This window comes from Megalobrama amblycephala, linkage group LG15 (genome assembly GCF_018812025.1).
Source record: "Megalobrama amblycephala isolate DHTTF-2021 linkage group LG15, ASM1881202v1, whole genome shotgun sequence".
Taxonomy (NCBI): Eukaryota; Metazoa; Chordata; class Actinopteri; order Cypriniformes; family Xenocyprididae; genus Megalobrama; species Megalobrama amblycephala.
Genome location: NC_063058.1, coordinates 33,127,015 through 33,139,927, shown reverse-complemented (window position 1 = coordinate 33,139,927; position 12,913 = coordinate 33,127,015). Strand labels below are relative to the sequence as shown.

Here is a 12,913-nt window from a genome sequence, read left to right as displayed (position 1 = left end):
CCGAAATGAAAGTTCTGATTGGTTTTTGAGTATTTAAAACTTGTCTATTCTGCCCGTTCCTTCAGTTCTGGTATGTGTTGCATATTAAACTGACTGAAAAGTGCTGGATCAAACTTCAGCTCTCTCAAGCTGTTCGACCTTTGGGTTACATTCATTACTCATTATGAGTGGACACACGATCCCTGCTATGGCTGTAGCAGAATCACACGAGCAGAATCAAAAGTGAAACTTTCACTTTACAAAGTGAAAGCAAAGAAAGAGGTTTCACTGTCAGTGCCGTTAAATGAAACGATCGTACTGTAAGTAAATATGCTTTATAGTTTGGGTTATATCGTAAGATTACATTTTAAATTCACAGATTAATGGTGGCTTTACTCTCCAGTTTGAATAATGAAACTAAACAGGACAGAACCAAAATGGCTCTTCACACTGATTCTTGCATTTCACATCACATCTGTACAGATTGAAGGTAATGTATAATGTCATGCAAATGTGTATCTGCTCTCTATACTTTTAAATTATTATTATATTTGTGTTATTATACTTTTGGTGACTAAAAATAAATCTGACCACTGTAGTGGACACCACATATTTAGGGTTGTAGTGTGATGTAAGTCAATGGATATTTGTAGGTAAGCAAATATATCCTTTTAAAAAATAAACTTTGTCATAAATTACCATGCATCAGAAGGTTAAACCAAAAATGTTTTACTTGAGCAATTATATCAAACACTGTATAGTTAACAGATTTAATTAAAAAAAATGTTTCTGATATTTTCATCATTTACTTTCTCCTCTCCAGCTTCTCATGATGATGATGTGAGAATCCTGATTGTGGGAATCCGAGGTGACTCCAGATTCAGCGCTGCAGATATTCTGTCAGGAAGGACAGACGGTGGACAGGAGGACAGAGAGATTGTAAAGACTCCAGTAATTACAGACGAGGGTCGTAGAATGATGCTGGTCACTGGACCAAACCTCTGTGAGGAGGACACAGCGAGACAGAGCTTCACAACAGCGCTGTTCCTCTCGTCTCCTGGACCTCACGCCGTTTTAATGGTCCTGAATCTGGAAGATGAAGAATCAGAACAGTGTGATGTTGTGAAACGAGCCCAGGAGCTGCTGGGAGCAGAAGTTCTGCAGTACTGCATTGTTCTTCTGCACCAGGAACGTTTCACAGGAGCGTCCAGAGGGATCGCTGGAGAAATGATCGACGCATGTGGAGGCAGATTTCACATGATAAGAGACTCTAAACCTAAAACAGCAGCTCTCGTAGCGGAAATAGACAAGCTAGTTTGGCTCAATGGAGCAAAACGTCACTCAACATTGATTGAGAAACAACAGTTACAGTCAGAAAAGCTGGACCTTTTGAAAAAACTACAAGAAATAGAAAAAATCCTTAAAGAAAAAGCCAATCAAAATGTAAATTATGAAAATCTGTTCTTATCTATATATGACACTCTAGGAGGAGCAGTTGGAATTGTAGGATGGATTTTCCTCATTTCACTTGCCGTACTTGTTATTTACACTAAAGGAAATAACAAACCTTTGAACTTTGGGGCGAAATTTGCTGTACTTGTATTGCTTATGGTCTATCTAAGATATGTTCTGAGTCCAGATGTTGCTGTACCGCTAAATTTGGCTTTGATAACATCACTAGCAACAGTACTTACAACAGACCCCAAATCAATCTGTTTCCCATTTCTGGTGGGTTCAGCTCTGGTCTTTGGGACTATTATCAGTGTCAGGTCGTGGTCAGATGTGCTCATAGCATGTCACGCTGCTCCTGGAGTCACATATGGGGCTGTTAAACTCTCATTTTCCAAAAAAACTATTAGACATGAATCTCCTGTCTTTGCACTCTGGTCATTTATGTGTTGTACCATTGGGGCGACACTCTCAATGGGGTTTGTGACTGTGTTTGCTCTGCTTGATGTGAAGATGACAATAATGCTGCTAATGTTTGGATTTACAATGGTATGTTGGCATTTAAAGAGTGAAACTCTACAGGATGTGATCGGTTCAACTGTTCTTACACTGTTTTTTTCATGTGGTTGTGTGCTCATTGGTTCAGTCTTTCTTTTTTTTGGGCTGATGATGAGTTTTCTCAAAGTACTAATACAAAGCTTGGTCAGTTCTTACTTATTTTATGTAGGATTACTGTTAATAGTAGTAATGCACCAAATTTTCAGAAACCAAACAATTTTGGCCGTAACAGCAATTTTCGGTTTGGGCCGAAATGGTTTTGGAGGGCCAAAATCATTGCCCAAAACAGTGACGTTTAAGTAGAGCTTCTCCAATTTGAATCAATATTGATGTTTTTTTAAATCACGAAATTTTATGCTGCCTTCACGTGTTATCGGAAATTTGATAATTCCCATTTCTGAAGTCGTGATTACGAGCTAATCGTTTAAAAATGGGAAGGCGTTCAATGTGCAGTTTTTACATAGGAAACTTGTATTTACGATAATTCAGAGAGCACATGAAGGTAGCATTAGTCTATGCTGTTTTCTGTTGATGCATACACATTAAAGGTGATAAAGAGGATCTTTTCGTCGACTGAGAAACCAAAGACTATTTTTGAAATGAGCGCATGCGTAAGAACAGCCCCCCTCCTTCACAGCTCATTTAGAGGGAACGCCTCACAAAACTCGTGCACGAGTATCGGAACACGAGTGTTTACCACCGGCATTCGCTGTGTCGTGTTAGTGGATTAATTTTGTCGGACTCACCGCAGGTAATTCATAATCTGCAGTTGTTACTCCCGTCTCCTGACAAAAACATTGCATGCAGCGCCTGTGGAGTGTGGAAAGTTACTGGAGCGCGCAGCCGCGCTCGTCTCTCACAAGGAACGTCATGGCAGTGATTGACAAGCCAGAGGGCCAATCCGCACACGTCTCTCACAAGGAACGTCACGGCAGTGATTGACAAGCCGGAGGGCCAATCGTTTACGCGATGATCTCCGGATCAAAACAGGCAAAAAAGGAGCCGAAAAAAGTGATAAAAGCATTGCGTATGCATGTTGTAGTCTTAGTAAAAAATGCCGTATTTCTCAGCTAAGTGTTGAAAATGTTGCTTTTTTATGAATCTTACCGAAGTGTTTACAAAAAAAGAATGCATGAATCTACAATAAAATGGATTTTTAATTTAAAAGCAGAGGCCCTGTTCTTTCTTTTGATATATTGATGCATGTTCAGATATTCATTCAACAAAATATTCTGGGAGCCATTAAATTTTTGCGAAAATGGTCAAAAACGCTAGCAGTGGCTGGCAACGTTTTTTTTTTTTTTTTTTTAAATGTGGGCAGGGAAAGAGTTAAACATTAGCAATTTGTAGCTCACCTATCTACCATAATCGCAATCTTTGTGCTTTGTTACTTTTAATATAAAACAAGTCACTGCTTACAAATTCTTTCATGAAATACAAACAATAAATGTGTTTTTTTTTACTCTCTTTAAGGTGGCGATGTCCAGAATGTGAAACTTACAAACGATTCGGTTCGTGACTGAGTGAGCTATCCGAGCGATTAAGACTGAATCACCGAATCAGACTGTTACTCTATTCAACAAGAACCGATTCAGAGTGATTCATTCATGAATCTTTATCGCTAGTTCTGACGATAAACATGCGTCAAAAATATGAGACACACGACAAGACTGCTAAAAATGTTGTCAGTGACAGTGTTTCTCAGTCAGTATACTATAATATTTATAGGCAAACAAGGATATTTCCGAAATATTTTACCAGGGTACAGCAGTATTTTGCTGAGGCGCTCAAACGTCAAGAGTTCAGTTGAACCAGTTATTGACAACGACACTCAAGTCCCGCCCCTTGAGCTGAAACAGAAGATGTGAATGGTTAGGAAATATGCCGCGCGGCTGAAATTAAAGTTCTGATTGGTTTAAAACTTGTCTATTCAATTTCTGCCCGTGCCTTCAGTTCTGGTATGTGTTGCATATTAAACTGACTGAAAATTGCTGGCTCAAACTTCAGCTCTCTCAAGCTGTTCGACCTTTGGGTTACATTCATTACTCATTATGAGTGGACACACAACTCCCTGCTAAATATGGCTGTAGCTGAATCATACGAGCAGAATCAAAAGTGAAACTTTCACTTTACAAAGTGAAAGCAAAGAAAGAGAATTCACTGTAACGATCTACTGTAAGTAAATATGTTTATAGTTTTGGTTATATCGTAAGATTACATTTTAAATTCACAGATTAATGGTGGCTTTACTCTCCAGTTTGAATAATGAAACTAAACTGGACAGAACCAAAATGGCTCTTCACACTGATTCTTGCATTTCACATCACATCTGTACAGGTTGAAGGTAATGTATAATGTCATGCAAATGTGTATCTGCTCTCTATACTGTTCTGATGCATGCAATACTCTCTTTTTACTTAAAACAACAATATAATTAGTCTTGTGCATGTTTTTAAAATAATATTTGTTGTTATTGTACTTTCTAAAAATAAATCTGACCACTGTAGTGGACACCATGCATTTATGGTTGTAATGTGATGAAAATGTGTAGGTAAGCAAATATTTCCTTATAAAAAATAAACATATTGTAATTACCATTCATCAGAGGGCTAAACCAAAAATGTTTTACATGAGCAATTATATTAGAGTCCAAACAGTTCACTTTTAATGTTTTCTGGTATTTTCATCATTTACTTTCTCCTCCAGCTTCTCATGGTGATGATGATGTGAGAATCCTGATTGTGGGAATCCGAGGTGACTCTAGATTCAGCGCTGCAGATATTCTGTCAGGAAGGACAGACGGTGGACAGGAGGACAGAGAGATTGTAAAGACTCCAGTAATTACAGACGAGGGTCGTAGAATGATGCTGGTCACTGGACCAAACCTCTGTGAGGAGGACACAGCGAGACAGAGCTTCACAACAGCGCTGTTCCTCTCGTCTCCTGGACCTCACGCCGTTTTAATGGTCCTGAATCTGGAAGATGAAGAATCAGAGCAGTGTGATGTTGTGAAACGAGCCCAGGAGCTGCTGGGAGCAGAAGTTCTGCAGTACTGCATTGTTCTTCTGCACCAGGAACGTTTCACTGGAGCGTCCAGAGGGATCGCTGGAGAAATGATCAACGCATGTGGAGGCAGATTTCACATGATAAGAGACTCTAAACCTGATCAAACAGCAGCTCTCGTAGAGGAAATAGACAAGCTAATTTGGCTCAATGGAGCAAAATTTCACTCATTGAATGAGAAACAACAGTTAGAAGCTGAAAGGCTGGAGCTTTTGAAAAGACTAAAAGAAATAGGTGGAAAATTTGAAGAAAATCAGGTTTCATCTAACACTTTGGGTGTGGTCGGATGGAGTTTGATCATTTCACTGATTGCAGTTGTTCTGGCTACTGAAAGGAAGGTCAAAATGTTAATTTTTCAGGCAACTTTAGCTGCACTTGTGACGTTTATGGCATCCATCAGAAATGCTTTGGGTCCACATGTTGCTTTTGCGCTAAATTTTGCTCTGTGCTCCACAGTCGCAGCTGTCTTTATTAAGGATCTACCAATGCGCAAGTTAAAAAACATGAGAAAAATCCGAACAGAGTTTTTATTTACAGTGGGTTTAGGAGTGAGCCTTGGATCAATCGCTAGCATAAGAACTTTCTCTGATGTTTTCGTTGCATGCTTTGCTGCTTTAGGAGTCACAATCGGTGCTTTTGCATATTTAAAGTTATCATTTGAGCTGCAAAAAATGAACATCAGAGAGTTATTCCTGTTATTCATGTTCTGTGCAGTTGGTGCAGAACTCACCATGTTGTGTGTGATTGTGATCGCCGCTCTGTTTGGAGTGACGCTCACTATAATTCTGATAATCATGATTGAAATTGCATTTTACAGTTTAGATACCACAATTCAGAATAATGTCATTGAGTTACTTCCACCTTTAGTGTTTTTCCCATGTGGTTGTGTGTTTATTGGTTCAGCTGTTGTGATGTTAGAGATGTTGTTGAGTTTTCTTATAGTATGTATAGAATACCTGCTGGGTTCATACTTGTTTTATCCAGCATTACTGTTGGGCACTTTAATGCTGATGGGAAATCCCAACGTGATCTGATGAGAATATGCGTGTATTTTTACGTTAAGTGTGGTTCTACCACAAGTACATTTACTTACGTTTTAACAGCAAACAAAAACAAAAAAACAAAAATGCAAATCATCTTACGTAAAGTGTGAATGTATATGAATTCCCATGTATTAATATTAAAATCGTGGCTTTAATGATTTAAATCTGTTGTATTCAATTGTCGTATCAATATATTTAGTTTTAGTTAAATTTAAAAAGCAGTTTACTCATCTACTTAATATGAAATAACAATTCTGTTCGTGCTGCAAACTCGTTTCGGGGGATTACATAATGTTAAACGAGACTACACTTTGAAACCTTAAAGGTGCTGTAAAACATCTTTTCAAAAGATGTAATATAAGTCTAAGGTGTCCCCTGAATGTGTCTGTTAAGTTTCAGCTCAAAATACCCCATAGATTTTTTTTTATACATTTTTTTAACTGCCTATTTTGGGGCATCATTAACTATGCACTGATTTTTTCAGCGCGCCGCCCCTTTAATTCGCGTGCTCCCTGCCACACGAGCTCTCGACTATAATACAGTGCATTTACAAAGTTCACACAGCTAATATAACCCTCAAATGGATCTTTACAAGATGTTCGTCATGCATACTGTATGCATGTGTCGGATCATGTGAGATCATGTGGCTAAAGCTAACATTACACACTGTTGGAGAGATTTATAAAGAATGAATTTGTGTTTATGAATTATACAGACTGCAAGTGTTTAATAATGAAAATAGCGACGGCTCTTGTCTCTGCGAATACAGTAAGAAACGATGGTAACTTTAACCACATTTAACAGTACATTAGCAACATGCTAACGAAACATTTAGAAAGACAATTTACAAATATCACTAAAAATATCACGTTATCATGTCAGTTATTATTGCTCCATCTGTCATTTTTCGCTATTGTCCTTGCTTGCTTACCTAGTCTGATGATTCAGCTGTGCACAGATCCAGACGTTAATACTGGCTGCCCTTGTGTAATGCCTTGAACATGAGCTGGAATATGCAAGTATTGGGGGCGTACATATTAAAGGTCCCGTTTTTCGTGGTTTTTTGAAGCTTTGATTGTGTTTATAGTGTGCAATATAACATGTGTTCATGTTTCGCGTGTAAAAAAACACAGTATTTTTCACATAATTTACTTATCTGTATACCGCTGTTTCCACTGTCATAAAAACGGGCTGATGACTTCCTTGTTCTATGAAGTCCCTCCTTCAGAAATACGTAACGAGTTCTGATTGTGCCAGCGGTTCCTGTGTTGTGATTCGACAGCAGCTTAGCGAACCCAGAGTCATAGAGAGCGCACCTTGCCCGGAAATGTCACGCCTCTTACCATGACGTGTGCTGCACATAGTTTTACATGTGGATTATTGTGGTGTTGTGCCGAATGAACACAAAAGACAATAATTCCAGAGAGACTGAACTCTCTCTCCACAAAAATCTCCACAAGCAGCGACAGAAAATGTACGTTAGCATTCACTCAGAAGAGTACCTCATACGGAAAACAGCCATATACATAAACATAGTCCCCTCTTGTGGCCATTATGTGCACTGCAGTCCAACATTAACTATTGCAGTAAGGATACCACAATTATAATTTTCGGAACCGAGTTAAACATAAATTGTAACCATTGATCTCTAAGTACAGCGTCCCTGGGAAGGCCAAACAAAGGTGATTGGACTGCGGGATGAAAATAACAGCGTTTCGACTAGTGATCGACCGATATTGATTTTTTATAACCGATACCGATTATTTGCATGTTTATGCAGCTGATAACCGATATGCAGAACCGATATTTATTCAAAATAAATGTTAAAAGTCTAATGTTTTAAAATGGAGAAAATAAATGACAGGGGAGTTATATCACCTTTGCAGAAATGTAATTTATTTTAAACAGTTTTAGAAGGTTTATGTGCCATTTAATAGGTTTAAGAGTGAGGAATAATTCACTGGGTAATTTTAATTTAATTCACTGAATAATATTAGCTGGAATATATAACATTGTCAGGAAAGTAACAAACAAAACAGCATACATCATTGCATTTTCCAACTAGTGTTATTAATTATTATGTTTTGTCGGTCTAGATCATGAAATGCTTTCTGACAAAGTGCTGTAACTTATCTATGCATTTACACAACACTATAAATTGGGCTACTCAACCGCGATCGCGTGTGGAGATACTAAATAATTTCCACAGAGCTGCATTTATTTAGATTTGTATTAACTAAATAATGGTTATGTAGTAAATCAAATGATTATATAATCTAGGGTGTTTAAACGAGATAATCTTGTCAAAAATTTCATGCAGTGGCCGTGCTTGAGGCTTCCTGATCATCAGCCCATTCAGGAATCAGGTGCTGAGCAATATGAACGAACTTTTTTTTTCCGAGACAAAGTTAAACAGCACTTGTCAGTTGGCATTTTATGATCTAAATTTAATCTAACGTTAAATCATGAAATGCCAACTGACAAAGTGCTGTTTGAATCAACCGCGATCGCGCATGGAGATAATAAATAATTAATTTCCACAAAGCGGTAGGCTATATTTATATGTGTATTAGCGAAATAATTATTATGTAGTAAATCATTTACTGTAAATGATAATATAATCTAGGGTGTTTAAACAAGATAATCTTGTCAAAAGTTTCATTCAGTGGCCGTGGTTAAGCCTCCTGATCATCCGTCAGTTGCTAAGCAATATGAACGAACTTTTTCTTCTAGACTAATGGTGAGCAAATACAACAGATAGAGAATTAAATTCAGCGCTTTTATTTTCAACATGCACTCATTCATGTCTGTTTTATTTAATTCATGTAAAGTTACGTCTTTATTGGGGCAGGACATGACGAATTACACTACGTGACTCAATGAGTTCGTCTCAATTGTTTAGAAACAAGCTGCATAAATTAACTATATCAGGAATTTATGTCTCAGATCTCATTTGTGCATGTCTGTTATGTTAAATAAAGTTGATTAATTAAAGCAAACCAAGTAGAACATATACTTTACCTCTGCACTGAGTTGTTGTTGACTGATCTCCTCAGACGCCCGGGCTGCAATGGCGGAAATCTCAAAACGGCCACAAGATGGCGCCGTAAATCGGCGAATCCGATATTACAAAACCGATACCCGATTATGGAAAAATGCTTAAATATCGGGAAAAATATCGGTAAACAGATACATCGGTCGATCACTAGTTTCGACGACATGGCGACAAACACTCTCTACAAACGCAACTCTTGCTCTTCTCCGTGGGAGCGCAACAAGACCACGCCCCCTTTTTTGTGTATTCCTGTGGGCGGAGGTTAGTCAAAAAACTGTTTTAGTGACGTCATTAAAGAAGGAAGTAGAGGGATGTAGTCCAAACTGGCCGTTCGATGTAGGCGACTTCTGTTAAATAAAATATCTCGCTTGGCATTGAACTTTGAGCTTTAAAATTTTACAGATTTTATTTATACTCTAACAACAACATTACACACTAACTAAAGTTTGAAACATGGGATCACGAAGAACGGGACCTTTAATGATCCCGACTGTTGCGTAAAAGTCGGTGTTATGTTGAGATTCGCCTGTTCTTCGGAGGTCTTTTAAACAAATGAGATTTATATAAGAAGGAGGAAACAATGGAGTTTGAGACTCACTGTATGTCATTTCCAGGTACTGAACTCTTGTTATTTAACCATGCCGAGGTAAATTCAATTTTTTATTCTAAGACACCTTTAAAATGAATAAAATTTCTGTAATTGTTTAACCATTTTGTAATATTTGTTTGCAGTGTGATTTTCTCCTATGCAGTGACTGACAATACAACCATAAGATACACCAAAGCACAACATAAATTCACAAATGAAATCACATCCATTTGTTTGTTGTACTCCATATCTTTAGAATCCATACGTTTGTAAGGAACAGATCCAAATTCAGCCCTTTATCTATCGATCTTCATCTTCATTCTCAGCAGCGACCGTCACAATCAAAGCTCGCGCTCGTTATGATTCAAATTTGAAAGTAGCGCCAGTGCGCCACACTCGAGAAGCCTTACGACATGGTTTACGGCACTGATATCGAGCGCTCATTGGTTCTCACCTGCTTCGTCACAGATTGCTACATGCCGTGTTTCAGTGGATTGATATTTGAAATGAGTGCGCGCCTTCACAGAGAAAAGCCGGATTCATAATTTCACGGATTAATAAATTCAATTCTGCTCTACATGTACCCTATAAAAACTATCACCGCCAGAGAGGACTGCGACTGCAACTACAACTCATCATCATTTGAACTACTTTTGGTACCACTTTTGACATTTTCGCAAAAAATGAATGATTGTGATTAACGTTATGTTTGTTTGTCTGTTATTAATTTATTTATAACAGTACGGAGTTTTAAGAAATGGTTATGGGTAGGTTTAGGGGTAGGTGTAGGATTAGTGGCTCAAAATATCGTTTTAATGTTATATTTTTACTAAAATTGTCATTTTCCTACACATTTCTGTCCATTATGTTTTATTCTTTTAACATTCTGTATAAAATTGGTAGGTTTAGGTTCGGGGTGGGGTTTAAGGATCTTACATTTATCTAAAAAATGATAAAAAGGGGAAAGATTTGTAAATATTTTGTTTTTTCGCTGTAAAAACATACGTATTTTTACGTTTTGGTGCCATAATTACGTCAGTATTGTACGTTTTACCTTTCTAAACGTACAAAAATGTACGTTTTATGTATTAATAACTACGTATTAACAATGAGACCAGGCTGGAAATCCCAGGACATGACTGTGAAAAGCATCTTTCTCCACTGAGGGCTGTTCAAATGTAGCTGTTGATTCTGATCAGAACTACAATCTTCTGTGATATCATCAGCCAATCATTGTTGCTCTTTCAGTGTCATTAGTCACATGGTGTTTATGGCTCAGTTGATTGGCTCAAACAATCTGACTGCAGAACTCGGCGCCCATGCATGTCCAGTTGGTCCTCAAAAATTTCAGTTTTGAATTTTGGTTTACATTTTCATTAAGTGTTTTATAATGTGAAAATGTTTTTTCACTGATGCCAGACAGAATTATTATTCATTTGTTATGCATAATTGTTTGGTTTCCATCTTTGAAGTGCCAGAAATAATAAATTAAGATGAAGGTGAATTGAGATGAAGTCTTTTTTTTATGTCATTTGTATTCAATCCAGAACATTCCTTTAAGTCTTAGTAATATTTATTCTTATTCTGTTTGATGGTTATATAGGGGATTTTATGGTGCTTGACATCTTTGCTACACTACTGTTCAAGTTTGGGGTCAGTATGGTTTTTTAAAAATATTTTTATTCAGCAAGCCACATTAAATTGATTAAAAGTTCTTTTGAACTTTTTATTCATCAAAGAATCCAGAAAAATAAATTGTATCAAGGTTTTCACAAAAATATCAAATTATAGAATGATTTCTGAAGGATCATGTGACACTGAAGACTGGAGTAATGATGCTGAAAATCCAGCTTTAATCACAGGAATAAATTACACTTTACTATATATTCACATAGAAATCAGCTTTTTTAAATTGTAATAATATTTCACAATTTTTACTATTTTTACTGTATTTTTGATCAAATAAATGCAGCCTTGGTGAGCAGAATTCTTTCAGAAATTAATATTACCAACCCCAAACATTTGAACAGCAGAGCTATAGTTTTTTTTTGAAGGGAAAATTTCATAATTGAAGTAGAAGAAAGTCTTGTTTATGAACTAATAGTGATCTTTTGTGGTAAAAAAAGAGAAAAAGTGTTTAGCTGGTCTCCCTGCCTGGTAAATCTGATTAAGCGAGTCTGTTTTGTTGTTTTAGAGAGGTTTAGCTCTTCAGACCAGCAAAGCACTTTAGTCTGGTTTAATCTGTTTTTCTCAAGAGTTCAATTAACCTTGTCCAAATAGTTGGAAGTTGGAAACTGTTGCACAATCATCTTTTACGACCTGTTTGCTTTGTACACGTGCTTGTGTTTTGACACAGATCTCTGAGCTGAACGCTAAATATAAGCTGTGATTTACGAAGGACATATAAGATTGATGGCTTTTATAAACCACTCATTCGCAGCAGCTCCCGAGAGACACGTAAAACAGACAACTGGCCTCCCCGCTTCTTCTCACATACAGGGGCCGTTTCCTGTAGAGACGGTGAGGTCGAGAGGTCCCTTTGAAAGAAAGCAAAAACTGTCAAACCACAATATTATCGAGGAAGTAGAGACGGTGCAAAAATCAATGTTCAGAGGTGAGCTGCAAAGTATTTTCACCCTGTGATCCGAGAACATTGAGAATATTTCTTCCTCTGTCTCGAGTGCTTCAGGCGTTTTTAATATTGGAGATTTAAGGTATTAGAGATGTTTATAATGACTCATTAAAGTAACATTCGGAGCCCAGAGCAACAGTGCAGCAAAACAGATTGGAGTTATAAAGCTAAGTACATAAAGTTGTTAAAACAAATGTCTCCTTTCATGTTCTTGTTCTTCTTCTTATTATTGTATAGGGAATACAAATACAGTGGATTTTAAGGTATATTTTATGAAACTGCTGTTTTTTGGAAGTACCTTAGAGTAAAATTCCCATATGAATATGGAAATCATAATAATTTTTCTTAAGAACATTTTGCTGACGTTCCTGTTAAGTTATGAAAATGTTATTTCTGAATGTTCTCTGAACGTCCAGTTTAAAAAAAATATATAATTTCTTGGTTATACGAACATTAAAACGGCTATATGTAGAATTGAGAAACCCTTGTTGTGAGCGACACCGGTGGCCATTAAGTGAACTGCAGCCAGAAACTTATTGCTCATG

General features: G+C 37.2%; 2 protein-coding genes across 2 annotated transcripts; both read left to right on the top strand.

The window, feature by feature from the left end:
• Nucleotides 1-4: 4 nt before the first annotated feature.
• LOC125246857 lies at nt 5-2,651 on the top strand. Its single transcript, XM_048157933.1, has 3 exons — nt 5-299; nt 383-469; nt 803-2,651. The coding sequence occupies exons 2-3, from the start codon at nt 391-393 to the stop codon at nt 2,287-2,289; spliced, it is 1,566 nt and encodes a 521-aa protein (XP_048013890.1). The 5' UTR covers nt 5-299; nt 383-390; the 3' UTR covers nt 2,290-2,651.
• A 1,281-nt stretch (nt 2,652-3,932) lies between these two features.
• LOC125247926 lies at nt 3,933-6,256 on the top strand. The gene is made up of 3 exons (XM_048159477.1): nt 3,933-4,161; nt 4,244-4,330; nt 4,693-6,256. The coding sequence occupies exons 2-3, from the start codon at nt 4,252-4,254 to the stop codon at nt 6,081-6,083; spliced, it is 1,470 nt and encodes a 489-aa protein (XP_048015434.1). The 5' UTR covers nt 3,933-4,161; nt 4,244-4,251; the 3' UTR covers nt 6,084-6,256.
• Nucleotides 6,257-12,913: the final 6,657 nt, after the last annotated feature.